Here is a 19,427-nt window from a genome sequence, read left to right as displayed (position 1 = left end):
ATTGGCCCCAAGATGCTGGTGGACCTCTTTGCCAGTTCAATTCAGTTCAGTCACTCAGTCATGTCTGACTCTTTGAGACCCCATGGACCGCAGCAGCACAGCAGGCCTCCCTGTCCATCACTGTCTCCCAGAGGCATGACCATCGAGTCAGTGGTGCCATCCAACCATCTCATCCTCTGTCATCTCTTCTCCTCCTGCCTTCAGTCTTTCCCAGCATCAGAGTCTTTTCCAATGAGTCAGTTCTTCACATCATGTGGCCAAAGTATTGGAGTTTCAGCTTTAGCATCAGTCCTTCCATGAACACTCAGGACTGATTTCCTTTAGGATGGACTGGTTGGATCTCCTTGCAGTCCAAGGGACTCTCAAGAGTCTTTTCCAACACCACAGTTAAAAGCATCAATGCTTTGGTGCTCAGCTTTCTTTATAGTACAACTCTCACATCCTTACATGACTACCGGAAAAACCATAGCCTTGACTAGATGGACCTTTGTTGGCAAAGTAATGTCTCTGCTTTTTAATATGCTGTCTAGGTTGGTCATAGTTTTTCTTCCAAGGAGCAAGCATCTTTTAATTTCTTGGCTGCAGTCACTATCTGCAGTGATTTTGGAGCCCAGGAAAATAAAGTCAGCCACTGTTACCACTGTTTCCCTAACTATTTGCCATGAAGTGATGGGGCCGGATGTCATGATCTTAGTTTTCTGAATGTTGAGCTTTAAGCCAACTTTTTCACTCTCCACTTTCACTTTCCTCAAGAGGTTCTTTAGTTCTTCACTTTCTGCCATAAGGGTGGTGTCATCTGCATATCTGAGGTTATTGATATTTCTCCCTACTTGCCAAGAACAAATGAATCTCTTTCCATGGCTATGCTCTGCAATTCTTGGTCTTCTGTATCTTTGTCAATTCTGAGTGTCTCCTGCCAGCAGTGATGGCCTATGATCAGTACAAGACCGTCAGCAACCCCTTGCTCTATGTGGTCAGCATATCCAGCAGGGTGTGCTCCCTGCTTATGGCTGGGGTTTACCTGGTGGGGATGGCAGATGCTCTGATAAACACAGCATTAACATTCCATTTATGCTTCTGTGGGTCAAATGTAATTAACTATTTTTTCTGTGATTTAGCTCTGCTGTTTTTTTTTTTTCTGTCCTGCTCAGATACAGAGGTCAATGAGTTAGTGATATTCACTGCTTTGGGTTCTATTGAAATGAGTACTATTTCAGGAGTCCTTGCTCTTATTTTTATATCATCCTTCCAGTCTTGAAGATCCACTCTGCTAGCATCTATAAAATGATTGTTTAATTATTTTCTTTTAATTTAGATTCACAGGAAAGCCTTTACTCTTTGTCATTGAGGAAGTATATACATACATTTTAGTTTTTTTTTAAATTTTATTTCAAAAAGAATATAGGTAGAACACTATAAATAGCAACATGTGCAAACTTAACTCCAAGTAAATCATATGCCAATATATACTTAAGGAAAGTCTGTCACCAATATGCTAATTCTTATATCAACAGACATGCATACATGCAGACACAACACATGCAAATACGTACACACAAGGAGGAGACTCTATATATCAGAAGTGTTTATACCTTATCTCATTTTCTTTTTTTTTTAATATGAAAGTCAATTAAAATCAAAGAGACACAAATGTGTGTGCTAAATTATGTTGTTTTCACTTTTTTGTATCATTTTTCTTTGGCTGGCTCAAGGTGCCATCCTCTGGCACCAGGGCACTGCAGAGATTGGTAATGAGAACTGTGCCAAAGCAGCAACACATTTCTGTAGTAAAGGCCAATAATGCCTATTTTATGTCTGCCAAATGCTGAAGGTAACTTAGACCAGGACGGTAACTTAATAATTTCCATTATGAATAGTTGCTGATATGCTCTAGAATGTATAGAAAATAATTTTAAATCAACATTATCTGAGCTGTTTTTTGAGAAACATAACAATGGTAACAAATTTTTGTGTCCAAATGACTATTTCCAGAGATGGAAAGTGCTTAATCCTATAACTGACAGCCAGGTCTCAAATATTGGTGTCTCTTCTATGGTATTTTGAACATAAAATAAGACATTAATTCTTCCAATTATACCTCCAGAGGTAAGAAAGCAAAAACCTAGGAAAATAAAAAACTCATAGAGTTTTATATACATCATAATGACATGCAGACTTAGATAAAACTTTTTCAATGTGTATTACAGTTTTTTGTTTGTTTTTATTTTTCCAGGTAGGTAACAATGTTCCTTCAAAAAGTAGGTACACGATTGGGTAATTTTCTGAGTATGAAATGACATTTACACAAAGAGACTGTGCTTTCCTTTATAGATATTTTGCAGATGTCCATACATTTATCTATACTTTTCCTGATCATTTTGTCAAAAATTTATATAATAAAAATTAAAAAATGGAGAAAGAAAATTGCTCCTCTGTGACTGAATTCATTTTCTTGTGGATTACCAGTGACCTGGAAGTGAAACTGACCTTATTTGCCATGTTGCTAGTTGTTTATCTCATTAATCTTCTGGGAAGTCTTGGAATGATAATTTTGATTAGAATGGATCCCCAACTGCAAATGCCAATGTTCTTTTTCCTCAGCCACCTCTCCTTGTGTGACCTCTGCTATTCCACAGCAATTGGGCCCAAGATGCTGGTTGAGTTTTTGGCCAAGAACAAACCAATCCCCTTCTATGGTTATGCCCTACAGTTCTTGATTGCCTGTATCTTTTGCAGATTCTCAGTGTCTCCTGCTGGCAGTGATGGCCTATGACCAGTACAAGGCCATCAGCAGCCCCTTGTTCTATGAGATCAGCATGTCCAGCAAGGTGTGCTCCCTGCTTGTGGCTGGGGTTTACCTGGTGGGAATGGCAGATGCTCTGATACACACGACATTAGCATTCCACTTATGCTTTTGTGGGTCAAATGAGATTAACCACTTCTTCTGTGACTTATCTCCACTCTACCTTCTTTCCTACTCTGATACACAGGTCAATGAATTAACAGTATTTATTGTTTTTTGAGTTATTGAATTGAGCTCAAATTCAGGAGTTCTTGTCTCTTATTGTTATATCATCCTTGCAGTCTGAAAGATCCATTCTGCTGAGGGGAAGTTCAAAGCTTTCTCTACCTGCACCTCCCACCTAACTGCTCTGGCAATTTTCCAAGGAACTATGCTTTTTATGTACTTTAGGCCAAGTTCAATCTACTCTTTAGATCAAGACAAAATGACCTCATTGTTTTACACCCTTATGATTCCCATGTCAAATCCTCTGATTTATAGCCTACAGAACAAGGATGTGAAAAATGCCCTAGGAAAATTAAAAATAAAAGATGGCTTCAAAGATTTATATCACATATATGCACACACATATAGTAATTACTTTTGCAAAATTATATGGTATGACACATGAGAAATAAAATTTTATCATATTATTTAATAAATGACTAGCTATACTAAAGTTCAGCCATAGGAAATTGTTGCAGTTTTCAAAACTTGTCATGCTTCATTATATGTCTTGACCTTATCTATGAAACTGTCCCTGTGCAAAACTTCCTGGCTTTTCAAATTCTATCATATTTTTTGTGTGTATCCATTCATTCAAACATTATTATTCCAAATATATTAATATTTATCAACTATTTAATTATTCTTTGTCTGCCTCTAGGTGCTTTATGTTTCTTGAAAAACCAATTAGTTTGTATAAAAATTGACCTTATAATATAGATGAATAAAGAAACATTTATTAACTAACCACACATACAATTCATAATAAAGTTTAAGACTTTCATTAATTAAAAAAAAATTAGGATTAAAAATCTAGGAACAAATGTCAAAACATAGTGTGCAGAAGAAAGGTTTTCTTGAATGGAGATATTAATTGTCAGATACAAAAATAAATTTGAAAAGGAAATTATTTTAGGAAGATGATTTGACACGTACAGAAGTATACCTTTTTAGGGAATTTCCAGTGGCTCAGTTGTAAACAATCTGCCTGCCAATGCAAGAGATGCAGGAGACTCGGATTCAATCCTTGGCAACTTGCTCCAATATTCTTGCTTGGAAAGTTCCATGTACAGAGGAGCCAGGCAGGCTGTGGTCCCTGGGGTCACAAACAGTTGGATGTGACTGAAAACACAGACACACACATACACACACCCTTTCTGGAATTAAGAAATCCAAAACTAAAAGCAATTTAAAGTGCCTTGGTAAGTTGCATAGTTTTCTTTAATAATTAGCTATCAACTCCTCCCCTTCTTAGTTCTGATTAAGTGTTCCTTTTTATAGTTCACAGACAACCATTTCCTTTAATCATTCTATTTGATATTGTCCTGTTTGTGAAATCATGGCCTACGGTATGAGATTGTGAACAATCTTTGCTAAAAGATTCTGCATTCCTTCTGTATTATTCAAAACACTTACCTAATGTTTGGAACACAAATGGAGAAAGAGAGAGAGAGAACGAAGCAAAGAAAAAAAAAGAAATAAAAAGAGTAGATAACATTTTTGAATGTTTATTAGACATCAATAATTAAGAAAATAAAAATTAACTGCAGATATGGCATGTTGCTTGAATACATATATATAATAAATTTTAAGAACAATTATAAAATGTCTGTGAATACTAGGGTGCTGGGAGCCTGAGTGAACTCCTGGAGCTGGTGATGAACAGGGAGGCCTGGCGTGCTGCGATTCATAGGGTCACAAAGAGTCGGACATGACTGAGCGACTGAACTGAACTGAACTGAATTGATCTATAAAGAAGATACATATCACATTCGAAGTAAAGAACATTCATCTGTATACACTGTTCAGTTCATTTCAGTCCCTCAGTCGTGTCCGACTCTTTGCGACCCCATGAATCCCAGCACGCCAGGCCTCCCTGTCCATCACCAGCTCCCGGAGTTCACTCAGACTCATGTCCATCGAGTCAGTGATACCACCCAGCCATCTCATCCTCAGTCGTCCCCTTCTCATTCTGCCCCCAATCCCTCCCAGAATCAGACTCTTTTCCAATGAATCAACTTTTTGCATGAGGTGGCCAAAGTACTGGAGTTTCAGCTTTAGCATCATTCCTTCCAAAGAAATCCCAGGGCTGATCTTCAGAAAGGACTGGTTGGATATCCTTGCAGTCCAAGGGACTCTCAAGAGTCTTCTCCAACACCACAGTTCAAAAGCATCAATTTTTCAGCACTCAGCTTTCTTCACAGTCCAACACTCACATCCATACATGACCACTGGAAAAACCATAGCCTTGACTAGACGGACTTTTGTTGGCAAAGTAATGTCTCTGCTTTTCAATATGCTATCTAGGTTGGTCATAACTTTCCTTCCAAGCAGTAGGGAAAGTCTTTTAAATTAAAAATGTTTTAATTTCATGGCTGTAGTCACCATCTGCAGTGATTTTGGAGCCCAAAAAAATAAAGTCTGACACTGTTTCCCCATCTATTTCCCATGAAGTGATAGGACTGGATGCCATGATCTTAGTTTTCTGAATATTGAGTTTTAAGCCAACTTTTTCACTCTCCTCTTTCACCTTCATCAAGAGGCTTTATAGTTCCTCTTCACTTTCTGCCATTAGGGTGGTGTCATCTGCATATCTGAGTTTATTGATATTTCTCATGGCAATCTTGATTCCAGCTTGTGCTTCTTCAAGCCCCACGTTTCTCATGATGTACTCTGCATAGAAGTTAAATAAGCAGAGTGACAATATACAGCCTTGAAGTACTCCTTTTCTTATTTGGAACAAGTCTGTTGTTCCATGTCCAGTTCTAACTGTTGCTTCCTGACCTGCATACAGGTTTCTCAAGAGGCAGGTGAGGTGGTCTGGTATTCCCATCTCTTTCAGAATTTTCCGCATTTATTGTGATCCACAAAGTCAAAGGCTTTGGTATAGTCAATAAAGCAGAAATAGATGTTTTCCTGGAACTCTCTTGCTTTTTCCATGATCCACCAGAGGTTGGCAATTTGATTTCTGGTTCCTCTGCCTTTTCTAAAACCAGCTTGAACATCAGGAAGTTCATGGTTCACATATTGCTGAAGCCTGGCTTGGAGAATTTTGAGCATTACTTTACTAGGGTGTGAGATGAGTACAATTGTGCGGTAGTTTGAGCATTCTTTGGCATTGCCTTTCTTTGGGATTGGAATGAAAACTGACGTTTTCCAGTCCTGTGGCCACTGCTGAATTTTCCACATTTGCTGGCATATTGAGTGCAGCACTTTCACAGCATCATCTTTCAGGATTCGAAACAGCTCAACTGGAATTCCATCACTTCCACTAGCTTCGTTTGTAGTGATGCTTTCTAAGACCCACTTGACACCTAATTTTTCAAGACATTTGTTTCGGTGAACACTCTATTACAGTCATCCACAAAGGATAATTTATAAACCATAATATTACTACAGACCATTGATTATTGGAATCCAATTTTCTATTCACATGATGCTTGGCCTGTGTTTAAGGCTAAAGATATTGTCCAAATATTCATCTTTGAAAGTCTTCCCCCAAATTACCACTTCTTGCTTGAATTTCTTTGGGAAAACATAAACCTCACTAGAACACTATAATAGGAAAATACTTCTTTTAAAGAATTGAAGAATTGATTTTAAAAAAGAAAAGAAAAAAATGAATCAAGATATTGCACAGTAATGATCACACTGGAAGAGTATCATGTTTAGGACTGGAGATGCTATGTTAGTAGAATATGCAAGAGTGCAGATAGGTGTCACAGATCAAGAAACTATCTTTTTCATAAATGTGAATCAAAAGCTCTTTTAATAATTTCTTACTAAATCTAGTAGATTTTATATTTTTAAACTTTTTACATTTTTTGATTCTGAATTTCCCTTATGTAAGGGCTTCCCTGGTGGCTCAGAAGGTAAAGAATTTACCTTAAATGCAGGAGATGTGGGTTTGACCCCTGGATGGGGAAAGATCACCTGGAGAAGAGAATGGCTACCCACTCCAGTGTACTTGCCTGGAGAATTCCGTGGACAGAGGAGCCTGGCAGGCTACAGTCCATGCGTGTGTGCTCAGTCACTTCAGTTGTATATGACTCTGCATACCTGTAGACTGTAGCCCACCAGGCTCCTTTGTCCATGGGATTCTCCAGGCAAGAAGACTGGAATGGGTTGCCATGTCCTTCTCCAGGGGATCTTCTTCACCCAGGGATCGAACCCAGGTCTCCTGTGTCCTCTGTGTAGCAGGCAGATTCTTTGCCACCAGGCCACCAGAGGAAGCCCAGGTTACAGTCTATGGGCTCACAAACTGTTGGACATGACTGAGCAACTAACACACTTTGACTTTAGTCATGTAAGGAAAATGTCTTGTAATAGAATAATATAGTAAGATACGTGCCCAATATCAATCAGTATATCGGCTGTTGCCTTCTTTAGTTAGTTAGCATATTAATATTGGCATGTATACATCATGCACCAGATCCAGGTTTTGTAATTATTGCTCCAGAAAGAAGTGAACATTGAACTGTACAATTCTTAGCAGTATTGTATGTATCCTCAGCAACCATTTAGTCATAGTCTTTCAAGGAAGAAAAGTTATATTTATACTTGCTACATCCAAAAGTTTTAAAGGTAAGTAGCATATAAATCCATCTATAGAAACAGTAGTTCATAAATGTTACTAAATATAACCATTAGTGAACTAACCTATGTTATCTAACATATCAATGCATTGAGCTTTGTAGTTAAAATGTTTACTTTTAGATTGAAAGTGCAACCTAAGAATTTTTGGAAAAGAGTTTGCATTGCATTTATATAAATAAACTGCCTATTCAAGAGCATTTACCAAGCAAAAATAATCTATACTAAAAGGATTTTGCAACTATTTGATCCTTTTCTCTTTTTTTTCTTTTCTACTTAATATAAAAATCTAATGAGAACCAAATTACAAGTTACATAACTTCAAATTTGCTATTTATTTATTTTTTTTCTAATTTTATTTTATTTTTAAACTTTACATAATTGTATTAGTTTTGCCAAATATGGGGAACACATGTATACCTGTGGCGGATTCATTTTGATATTTGGCAAATTTGCTATTTAAAACAGTATATTTTAATTGTTATCTTGAAACATTACTGAATATGTCAGACATCACATGATGCGTTCTCAAATTTTCTAAATCATTTTTGTGTTAGTAACATCTTTATTAAACTACACACAGATACACAGCACACTATTTTTGTTTCTGATTTTTTTTTTTAATTTTTGCAATGCTGTGTTGGTTTCTGCCATACAACCATGCTAATCAGCCATGATTATACATGCATCCCCTCCCTTCCTAGGCTCTGTCCCCTCTCCTCATTCCATTCCTCCCAGTAATCAGAGACCACCAGACTGGGCTCCCTGAACTGGATAGGAACATTTGGTTATGACCCTTGGATGACAAACAAAAGTTAAATTCCTATCTCTATTGCCATGCGTAAAGAGGGTTGGGAATTTTGCTGCATATTCCTAAACAATAAAAGACATATGATTTAGTGTAAAGCATTATGGTAAATATTTAATTTTCATAGAAAGCTCTAAATCATGGAAGGAAATGTAATATTTAATTTGTTGAATTATAACTACAACACATAGACCCTCCTTACTTTCTGCTTATAAACCTTAATTATGATTGAAGTGAAGTCGCTCAGTTGTGTTCGACTCTTTGGACACGGACTGTAGCCCACCAGGCTCCTCTGTCCATAGAATTCTCCAGGCAAGAGTACTGGTTGCCTTCTTCCTGCAGGGTATATTCCCGACCCAGGGATTGAACCCGGGGCTCCCGCATTGGAGTCAGACACTTAACCATCTGAGCCACCAGGGAAGCCCGTTAGTAAGACACAAATAGGAAAGGCAAGACTTATGTTTAATCTCAATCAGTCATTTCCTTAAAGCAATCCAATGACCCATAAATTATTAAAACCTTTGGTAAAACCTGTCATAGTCATGGATTCTCTGCTATTTGCTATAGAATTACCTGGAATTATCAAGAAAGAATATCTTTGATGAGGTAAATGTTTTAATTAATCTTTGGTGAATATTGAGCCAGGGCTTTCCAGGTGGCGCTAGTGGTAAAGAATCTGCCTGCCAATGAAGGAGATGCCAGAGACTCTCCTTCAATCCTGAGAGGCCTGGATTAGATTCCTGTATTGGGAAGTTCCCCTAGAGGAGGAAATGGTGACCCACTCCAGTATTCTTGCCTGGAAAATTCCGTGAACAGAGGAGCGTGAGGGGTTACAGTTTATGGCATCACAATGTCAGACCTGACTGAGAAGGCACGCATCACACATGCACAAATACTGAGCCAACTTCTTCATGTCACCCTATACCCCTGACCTAAAACATAACAGCTCTACAAGAAGCAAAAAATTTCAAACCTTGCCTTTAAGTTTAGCCTTTTTTTTTTTTTTTTTTAACTTTGACCCAAACATAGATGAGACCCAAACAGCGACTTGATTGCTTCCAACATAAGAATGGTCCAAGGAGGATGATTTACATACAGGTCTGTAGAGTGAAGATTAGTTGGTCCATTAGCTCAGCCTTGAAGCTCGAGTGACCTGCCTCATATCAGCAGAGCTGCCTCAGTAAAGTCACTATTTAAGAATAGCTGTTGTTGCAACCTACTGGAGTTCATAAATGTTTCTTTTTTCATGAATGAATAGCTAATGCTTTACTGAAATCTGTACACTAAATCATAATTTGTTGGTTGTTATACTATCATGGGAGAACTGGTTTAAAGATACTGTAACTTAAATTGAATCGAAAATTACCTAAGTAAAATTTCTAGTAAAAGAGATAGATAAATACATTTTAAAATGTACAACCACAATGATGTACATGGAAAAACTTAAGTGATAGATATACACTATATCTCCAACATTTGTATCATTTTCTTGCACTAGCACATAGAGAATAATTTATATCTGGTTATATTAGCAATTATATTTAAACTATACCATATTATGAACTATTTAAGTTAGATATATTTCAAATTTGTCTTTGTTTGCCTGGGAATCTTCCAAAGCCAAAATGTTTCTTATGGGATTAATAAAGTCTTAAGATACTTAGAGTTTTATGCTGAGCAGCTCTCAATGTACTACTTTTATATTAAGATGTAAACTTCCTTACTGTAGGCTATAACTCTTCAGATCCTTTTAAAAGTCCTGTAGTTCACATGACTTGAATTAAACTGAAATTTAACCAGGACAAATACAAGGTCAGATATTATACACACAAAAAATTACAATTCAATGTTTGTATCAAACTTTTAGTTGAAGTAGTTTTTTATTTCTATTTTTATTTGTAATTTTAAAGTTACTTTAATAAAATAAAAGAGTGAACAGAAATTGGCCTGTCAATTGCAAGGTTAAAATAGGTTCATGATTCTATTTGCTATTGAGAAACTCTTACTCTCAAAAAATCTTTCTAGCTTTACATTTTATCACAGAACAATTTAATGTTGAATAATTTCTTCACTGACTTTTTCACATCTTTGTTCCTGAGGCTGTAGATCACTGGGTTCAGCATGGGGATAACCACTGTGTAAAAGACAGAGGCCACCTTGACCATGAGCGATGAACTTCTGGAGTTAGGAACACAATAGAGGAAAAGGATGGAGAAGGCAATGGCACCCCACTCCAGTACTCTTGCCTGGAAAATCTCATGGATGGAGGAGCCTGGTGGGCTGCAGTCCATGGGGTCGCTAAGAGTTGGACACGATTGAGCAACTTCACTTTCACTTTTCACTTTCATTTATTGGAGAAGGAATTGGCTACTCACTCCAGTGTTCTTGCCTGGAGAATCCCAGGGACGGCGGAGCCTGGTGGGCTGCATTGTCCAGTCTATGGGGTCACATAGAGTCGGACACGACTGAAGCGACTTAGCAGCAACAGCAGCAGATGAAAATGATGGTCCCATGGAAGATGGTAATGGTGGTCAGGTGGGAGGCACAGGTGGAGAAGACTTTGTGGCACCCCCCAGTCGAAAGCATCCTTAAGACAGTGATAAAAATGAAAACATAGGAGGCGCGAATAATCATCAGGCTGCTTACTTCATTGAATGTGGCAGAGACTAAAATGATCTCCTGGTTAATGTAGGGGTCAGAGCAGGAAATAGCAACAATGGCTGCATGCTCACAGACAAAGTTATTTATGAACTTAGTCCCACAAAAGGATAACCTTGATAAAACGTATGTGTATATTAAGGAACAGGCTATACTCCAAGAGTATAATGCAGACAACCACAAGGAACAAAGCTTCTGGGACATCACAACAGCATAGATAAGAGGGTTACAAACGGCCATGAATTGGTCATATGCCATCACTGCCAACAGGAATGTCTCTGTCACCACAAATATGCAGACAAAGAAGAATTGTATGAGGCATCCTGTGAAGGAGATGGTTCTGTCTTCCACAACCAAGTTTTCTAGTAGCATGGGTGTAACTACTGTCGAGTAACAGGAATCAATGAAGGATAAATGGCTGAGAAAGAAATACCTGGGCGTGTGGAGCCTGGAACTGGACTTCATTATCAGGATCATGCCCAGGTTCCCCAGCAGAGTGACTGTGTAGATGGTCAAGAAGACCAGGAACTGGGGCAGCTGGAGCTGAGGATATTCTGAGAAGTCCAAGAGAATGAAAGTGACCTTATTACTCTGGTTTGCTTGGTTCCTGTGGACAAAGTATCAATGTTGATCCAGAAGAGTAAAAACTAAACTTTGAAATAGGCGAGAGAATAGAAAATGTGTTGCAAAACTCACTGGGTCTCTGTTTACAGTGTTTCTGTAAATGCTATACTTCTGCTTTATTTCAAATGCTAATGTTCACTTGTATGTCAATTATACAGCCAATAATAATTTTCATTGTGTATAATCTTCAGAAACAAAGAACTAAAACAGATTAGGTCCTGCTTTATTTCAAATAATAAAACTCATTATTATCAGCTGCTTTCAGGAGACATTGTCTTTGAGTGACTCTGAGTTGTGTGAAAACACCTGATATATACAATCCAATTACATGTATTGGAGAAAAACATGTCTTTAGGTTCCACAGTTTCTTACCTGCCTCACCTCCTGAGCTATGAGACAATTAACTTATATGCTAATTTGTATAATGGTAACATCTCTGCAAAACAGTTAATATAATATTTTCTTGGTTGTTGTATCTCCTTTCAATTCCTTTCTTATTCCTAGTTATTCCAAATTCTCAACCCATTCTGGAGCTATGCTATAAGACATACTAAACTTTTTCACTTATATTGAACTAATTTTGAAAATGTTTAAATGTATTCTTCATAGCCAATTGTATTATTCATCAGAAGTTTCAAAACAAAATATGAGCTATGCTTCCTGTGATAATAGTTGAAACAATATTGAACAGGAAACTCATTTCTTTCCATTGTAGCAGATTTTGGAGTTTGGGTGACAAAAATAAGAACTGTGAAAGTACTGGAGAAAGCATATAGGCCTCAGAATGGATCAAATATATACTCTGCCATTTTGAATTAAGTTTTTAGTCCTTCCAAAGAAAAGTGGCTGGAAAACACCTATTTCAAATGGGACACCAGAATATTTCTTGATTATTACTGATCACAATAATCAGTAACTTTTCCTCTATAGTAAGATAAGAATAGTAATATAAATTTTAAATCACTAGATTGGAACTAGATACTTCAATAATGAATTCAAATGCTGTAAGACATGGTATAACAGATATTTACCTTTTTATATATCAGAATTATGAATAATTGTTATGATTTCAAACACCTGATATGTTTGTGAAAATCCAGCACAAGCATGGACATCTATCAACTGGTGGACACATTGGGGAAGACAATGCAGAAATCCCTTCTTCTGGAAGCCACACAATAGAAACACTGTAGAATTTCATTAGAACACTTGGTTTAAGATGCACCTTTCCTTATTTTTCTCTAGGTTTTCTCACCACACTATAGCTTTCTCTGATTCCCACATGATGAACTTGTAAGAAAGATACCTTCCAAGGACCGTGTTCACAACAGACCCTCTGTAACAATACTTTGTAAGGTCTCAGCACTGCAAAGATTGATTATGACTATTATTCCAGCCACATTCCTCCAATTTAAAATGCTCTGTGCAAGATTATGAGAATAATTTTCCATGATTGTTTAATATAACAGTGACTTTAAGATTCTAAATAAATGTTAATAGCAAATGTATAACATTAACATTCTTCAGTATGACTTTTCCAAAAACTGCTTAGATCTATAAATTCAACCTCATTATCACTAATACATCCTTCTTAGTAAAGGTGGATTTATCAAGCTCTGCTATATAGTACATGCCTATTTCTTTATAATTTATTTCCCCATTTTATTCTTTCTTATGATGTTTGCTTTATTTTGCCACCTTCTTTTATAGACATGACTCATTGTTTCATCCCCTCTATATACAGACAAACTTGCATATTTATCACTCACAATTACTGTAGGTTATGAGTGCTGAAGAATTGATACTTTTGAACTGTGGTGTTGTAGAAGACTCTTGAGAGTCCCTTGGACTGCAAGGAGATCCAACCAGTCCATTCTGAAGGAGATCGGCCCTGGGATTTCTTTGGAAGGAATGATGCTAAAGCTGAAACTTCAGTACTTTGGCCACCTCATGTGAAGAGTTGACTCATTGGAAAAGACTGATGCTGAGAGGGATTGGGGGCAAGAGGAGAAGGGGACGACAGAGGATGAGATGGCTGAATGGCATCACTTACTCGATGGACGTGAATCTGAGTGAACTCCGGGAGTTGGTGATGGACAGGGAGGCCTGGCGTGCTGTGATTCATGGGGTTGCAAACAGTCGGACACGACTGAACGACTGATCTGATCTGATCTGATATCCCTATTATTTATAAATATGGCTGTTACTGTCACTTTATTTCTAGAAAATTACAGTAAAATCTTGAAGACAAGGCCCACTTTGTGGGCCTTCTTTTGACATTGATACCCAGTGAGAAAACTAGGATACCAATTATTTGAAAGAAAGAATTGGAATATAACTCCATAAACCTTCTCAACTAAAACATGGTTCTTTGTGCACACCTTGTTCTACACATGTGTCTGTCTCCTACAAAGATTACTAGATCTTTATATTTTCTTTTTTAAGTAAAACAAAAGAGACATGAGTCAACTCACTTAAATACAGAAGAACTTGAATGAGTCATTTATTGAAGAACTCTTTGCTAAGATTAATGAACTTCAGCAATGCTGCTGCTTAGGACTTAATAGAAACACACCTGCAAAGGGTAGTAAAAGTGCCCAGTATTTTTCATTAATTATTTCATACTTTATGATTTTCCAACCTGTTAAGAAAACTCAGAGATACCAAAGATAAGATCAAGCCTGAAAAGTAAATCCTGGCACCAAACTGTATCACAAATATATACCACCATGACCTTAGGCATGTGAAAACTAGAGAATATAACTGAGGTACTGCCTTGATGACTGCAATTCAACTAATTACATTTTAACTCTGAACTCTGTCCCAGGTGGTGTACTGATTGTATATTATTTCCCTAAAACCTTGGGGCATTTGTATTATCAACTTTACTCATTTAATCTTAAAAATTAAAAAACACCATTAAAAAAATCTATGTGGATATAAAATACATAAATCCACAAGGGGAAATTATACACCAATAGATTTATCTTTCATTAATCCACATTTAATTTTTAAAATTTTCTTATGAAGCTATATAAATATATTCTTATGTTTCTAAACATATGGCTGCTAAATTATAATTATACTGTTTATACTTTACAATATTTACTATTTATACTTTACAATATTTGTACTATAAACTTTATTTCATTTTTACACTATTGATTCTATTGATAGAAAACAGATTCCATTGGCTTTTCAAATATAGAATGTTCTCAGATGTTTATATTTATTACTGAATCCAAAAAGAAATGTTGGATGATATGTTTTCTAAAAATATCTTTATGAAAAGGATGATATTTTCACTAATTTTGGTAACTACCCAACTTGGCTTTAAGGACACAGGTTAAAAATAATAATAACTTGATGCAGAAGGAGCTGAAGTGCAAGCAGTGAAAGATTTTACTTTCTTAGGCTCCAAAATCATTGCTTTATGGTGACTGCACCCATGAAATTAAAATGCACTTGCTCCGTGGGAGGAAAGTTATGACAAAACTGGGCAGCACATTTGAAACCAGAAACATCACTTTGCCAACAAAAGTTGGCATATAGTCCATATAGTCAAAAGTCCATATAGTCAAAACCATAGTGTTTCCAGTAGTCAGGTATGGATGTGAGAGCTGGACCATAAAGAAGACAAAGTGCTGAAGAATTGTTCTTTCAAATTATGGTGCTGGGGAAGACTCCTGAGAGTCCTTCGGACAGCAAGATCCAACCAGTCAATCCTGAAGGAAATCGACCCTGAATATTCATTGGAAGGACTGATGCTGAAGCTGAAGGTCCAGTGCTTTGGCCACCTGACATGAAGAGCTAACTCACTGGAAAAGACCGTGATGCTGAGAATGATTGAAGGCTAGTGGAGAAGAGGGCAGCAGAGGATGAGATGGTCAGATAGCATCACTGACTCAATGGACATGAGTGTGAGCAAACTCCAGGAGACAGTGAAGGGCAGGGAAGCCTGGTGTGCTGCAGTCCATGGGGTGGCAAAGACTCGGATAAGACTTAGTGACTGAACAACAATAACAACAAGCTTATTTCTCACTAATGGAAGATTCAAAATACATTTTGACTGGGCAGCTGTGCCCTATATGGGCTCTGATTTCTCCCAACTCATACCTCATGACATCATCATGGTGCTTCTGAGGTTGTGATTCTCTTAATATTCATTTGAGAAAGAATAGATTCTTCTTCAAATAAATGATGCCAGGACAATTGGGCATTCACAAGTAAAATTACTGGATTGGACACTTGCCTCATATTATATACAACAGTTAACTCAGAAAGTGAACAAGGACCTGAATGAAAGAGCATAAACTATAAAACTCTTACAAGAAAAACACAGGCCTTACATTTCACGCCCTTGAATTTGGCAGTAGATTCTTAAACAGGGAAACAAAATCATGAGTGACAATAAATAAATAAATAAATTGCTAAATTGTACTTCCTCAAAATTTAAAATATTTGTATATTAAAAACATTATCAATAAAGTGAAAAGAAAAGATACAGAAAAGAAACAATACAGACAAAAAGTCCAATCAGGTACAACACAAAATTTACAAATGTCCAACAAGCATGTGAAAATATTCTCAACATATTTAGTTATTAGGAAAATGCAAATCAATGTCATGATGAGATATCAATTTATATCCACTGGATTTGCTATAATAAAAGTACATAATAGCAATGATTAGCAAGGATATGAAGCAACCAGAAGAGTTATATATTATGCTTGGGAATCTAAAATGCTACAGACACTGTAGAATAAGTTTGGCGGTTCTTCTCACATGGATGAACATAGAATTACTATTAGACAAAATGCTTAGCAGGGAAAAAAATAGTCTTTCACAAAGAGATGTTAGGCTTTTCCCCCAATTTCTGGCAGATAATATATATCTTATGTGATAGTAGAGTCTAGGGAGGAGGGGCTGGGTACATGTGATATCAAGTCATGTGTGCATGCTAAGTCGCTTCAGTGGTGTTTGATTCTTTGCCACTCTATGGACTGTAGCCCACCAGGCTTCACTGTCTATGGAATTCTCCAGGCAAGAATACTGGAATGGGTTGTCATGCCCTCCTCCAGAGGATCCTCCCAATCCAGGAATTGAGCCCATGTCTCCTACATCTCCTGCATTGGTAGGCAGGTTCTTTACCACTAGTGCCACCTGGGAAGCACCACAGCACATAGAATTCACTCCTTAGACTGGATGTGAGTTTACTGTGAAGTGTTTTAGTTGCTCAGTCATGTCTGAATCTTTGTAACTCCATGGACTGAAGCCCACCAGGCTCCTCTGTCATGGGATTCTCCAGGCAAGGATACTGGAGTGGGTTGCCCTCCCTTTCTCCAGGGGATCTTCCCCACCCAGGGATAGAACCAAAGTCTCCTGCATTGCAAGTGGATTCTTTATCATCTGAGCCACCAGGGAAGTCCATGAGTTTGCTAGTTGGGCAAAATTAAATCAGGTTAACCAAGATGCTCTAATTGGTATTAGCAGGGCCCCCATTCAATCCACCATTAATGTTACTTACCAACGAAGTTCTCTGTTATCATTGTACAGCAATAGCTATTTTATATGTAATTTGACTGACATGAAAGACTATTTTAGATTTAGCTGGAACTATTTCTGAAGTGTGCATTTCTTAATTTTATTTTTGATGGTTTATGTACAAAGAACAAATAAATTTTATATTAACAAGTAGAATTTTACAAATCATACTCAGGACTTTGTGGGGGCAGAGACATGACTTCTTTGCACTTATAATGTACCAATTCTTTCTATGTGGTGTTAAATAAATATATCCTTTAAATTTAGGCTTCCCTGGTACCTTAGATGGTAAAGAATCTACCTGCAATGCAGGAGACATATGTTTGATTACTGGTCATGCAGATCCCCTGGAGAACAGAATGGCTACCAACTCCAGTATTCTTTCCATGGACACAGGAGCCTGGCAGGCTAAAGCCCATAGAATTGTAAAGAGTCAGACATAACTGAGCAACTAAGCACAGGAATGTCTTTTAACTTTAGTGTCTTAGTGTTGAACAACTCTTAATTACTATGATTCAACTGATGTAACTCCCTCATGGTTAACTATAAACTTTCATGACAACTCAAATCCATTCTTCAATGACTTACAATGACTTAAAGAAAAGAAAAAGAGAAGACTCACCTGAACAGCCAAATGGTAATGTGTCTTTACTCAGAAATCTTTACATGACAAACACTTTATCTAGAGATTTAAATAGTCTAGGCTTTAATTAGGTGTTATTTATTATTTTATTGCTAAGTCTCTACAGTTTACTAAAGTGGTTGAACGATGTATCAACAAGGGAATTATGTTAAATGTGTGCACTGTTTCCCTTCCTAAATTGGAATTACGTTAAATGTGTGCACTGTTTCTCTTCCTAAATTGGAATTACGTTAAATGTGTGCACTGCTTTCCTTCCTAAATTTCCTTCCTAAAATTGGAATTTGAAATGGTATTAAAAATGCTACAAAACTTGGACAGTTCTCCACAGTGCTCTTGTAAATGAAAAAGCAAATCTAAGCCGTTTTACATTCATTGACATAATAATTTGGTATTGACTAGCTTCCTAAGCAGTCTCTTTCACATCTTTGTTCCCGAGGCTGTAGATCACTGGGTTCAGCATGGTGATGACCACTGTGTAAAAGACAGAGGCCACCTTGACCATGAGCCATGAACTCCTGGAGTTAGGAACACAGTAGAGGAAAAGGATGGTCCCGTGGAAGACGGTAATGGCAGTCAGGTGGGAGGCACAGATGGAGAAGGCTTTGTGGCGTCCCCCAGTTGAAGGCATCTTCAGGACAGTGATAGAAATGAAAACATAGGAGGTGAGAATAATTATCAGGCTGCTTATTTCATTAAACGTGGCAGAGACTAAAATGATCTCCTGGCTAATGTAGGGGTCAGAGCAGGAAACAGCAACAATGGCCATGTGTTCACAAAGTTATTTATGATATTATTTCCTCTAAAGGACAATTCAGATAAAAAGTGGGTAAGAGTCAGGGAACAGACTATACCCCAAGAGTATCATGCACCCACCAATAAGGAACAAAGCTTCTGGGACATGACAGCTGTGTAGAGAAGAGGGTTGCAAACGGCCACAAATTGGTCATATGCCATCACGGCCAGCAGGAATGTCTCTGTCACCACAAATATGCAGGCAAAGAAGAACTGCATGATGCATCCTGTAAAGGAGATGGTTCTGTCTTCCACAATCAAGTTTTCTAGTAGCTTGGGTGTAACTACTGTTGAGCAACAGAGATCAACGAAGGACAAATGTCTGAGGAAGTAGTACACAGGGGTGTCGAGTTTGGGATTTATCTTGATAATTAGGATCATGCCCAGGTTCCCCAGCACAGTGACAGAGTAGATGGTTAAGAATAACAGGACAAGGGGGGTCTGGAGTTCTGGATATTCTGAGAAGCCCAAGAGAATGAAAGTGACTTTAGCACTCTGATTTTCTTGGTTCCTGTGGACAAAATATTAAAGTTGATTCAGAGAAATCTGAAGCAAAATTTGAATGAAATATAATGTTATTCCCTCAGTACTGTCAGACGTTTTTGCAACTCCATGGACTGTAGCCTGCCAGGTTCCTCTGTCCATGAGATTCTCTGGGCAAGAACACTGGAAGGGTTGTCATGCCCTCCTCCAGGGGATCTTCCTGACCTAGGCATAGAATGAGAGTACTTATGGGGAAAAAGAGTGCATTGAATTAT

At 37.5% G+C, this 19,427-nt stretch overlaps 1 protein-coding gene and 2 pseudogenes across 1 annotated transcript; 1 reads left to right on the top strand and 2 right to left on the bottom strand.

The window, feature by feature from the left end:
• Window positions 1–2,410: 2,410 nt before the first annotated feature.
• LOC139183568 (olfactory receptor 5W2-like) lies at window positions 2,411–3,413 on the top strand (annotated as a pseudogene).
• A 7,022-nt stretch (window positions 3,414–10,435) lies between these two features.
• Window positions 10,436–11,684, bottom strand: LOC139183567 (olfactory receptor 5D13-like; the record flags this gene model as incomplete). The annotated part of the gene is made up of 2 exons (XM_070790984.1): window positions 10,436–10,620; window positions 10,916–11,684. Coding segments are annotated over 2 exons (954 nt in total), but the record flags the coding sequence as incomplete, so codon positions are not given.
• A 6,562-nt stretch (window positions 11,685–18,246) lies between these two features.
• On the bottom strand, window positions 18,247–19,191 carry LOC139183566 (olfactory receptor 5D13-like; annotated as a pseudogene).
• Between the last annotated feature and the right edge of the window lie 236 nt (window positions 19,192–19,427).

The sequence above is a fragment of the Bos indicus genome, chromosome 6, assembly GCF_029378745.1.
Source record: "Bos indicus isolate NIAB-ARS_2022 breed Sahiwal x Tharparkar chromosome 6, NIAB-ARS_B.indTharparkar_mat_pri_1.0, whole genome shotgun sequence".
Classification (NCBI taxonomy): Eukaryota; Metazoa; Chordata; class Mammalia; order Artiodactyla; family Bovidae; genus Bos; species Bos indicus.
Note: the sequence above shows the minus strand (reverse complement) of the source record. Positions and strands in the feature narration are given on the sequence as shown.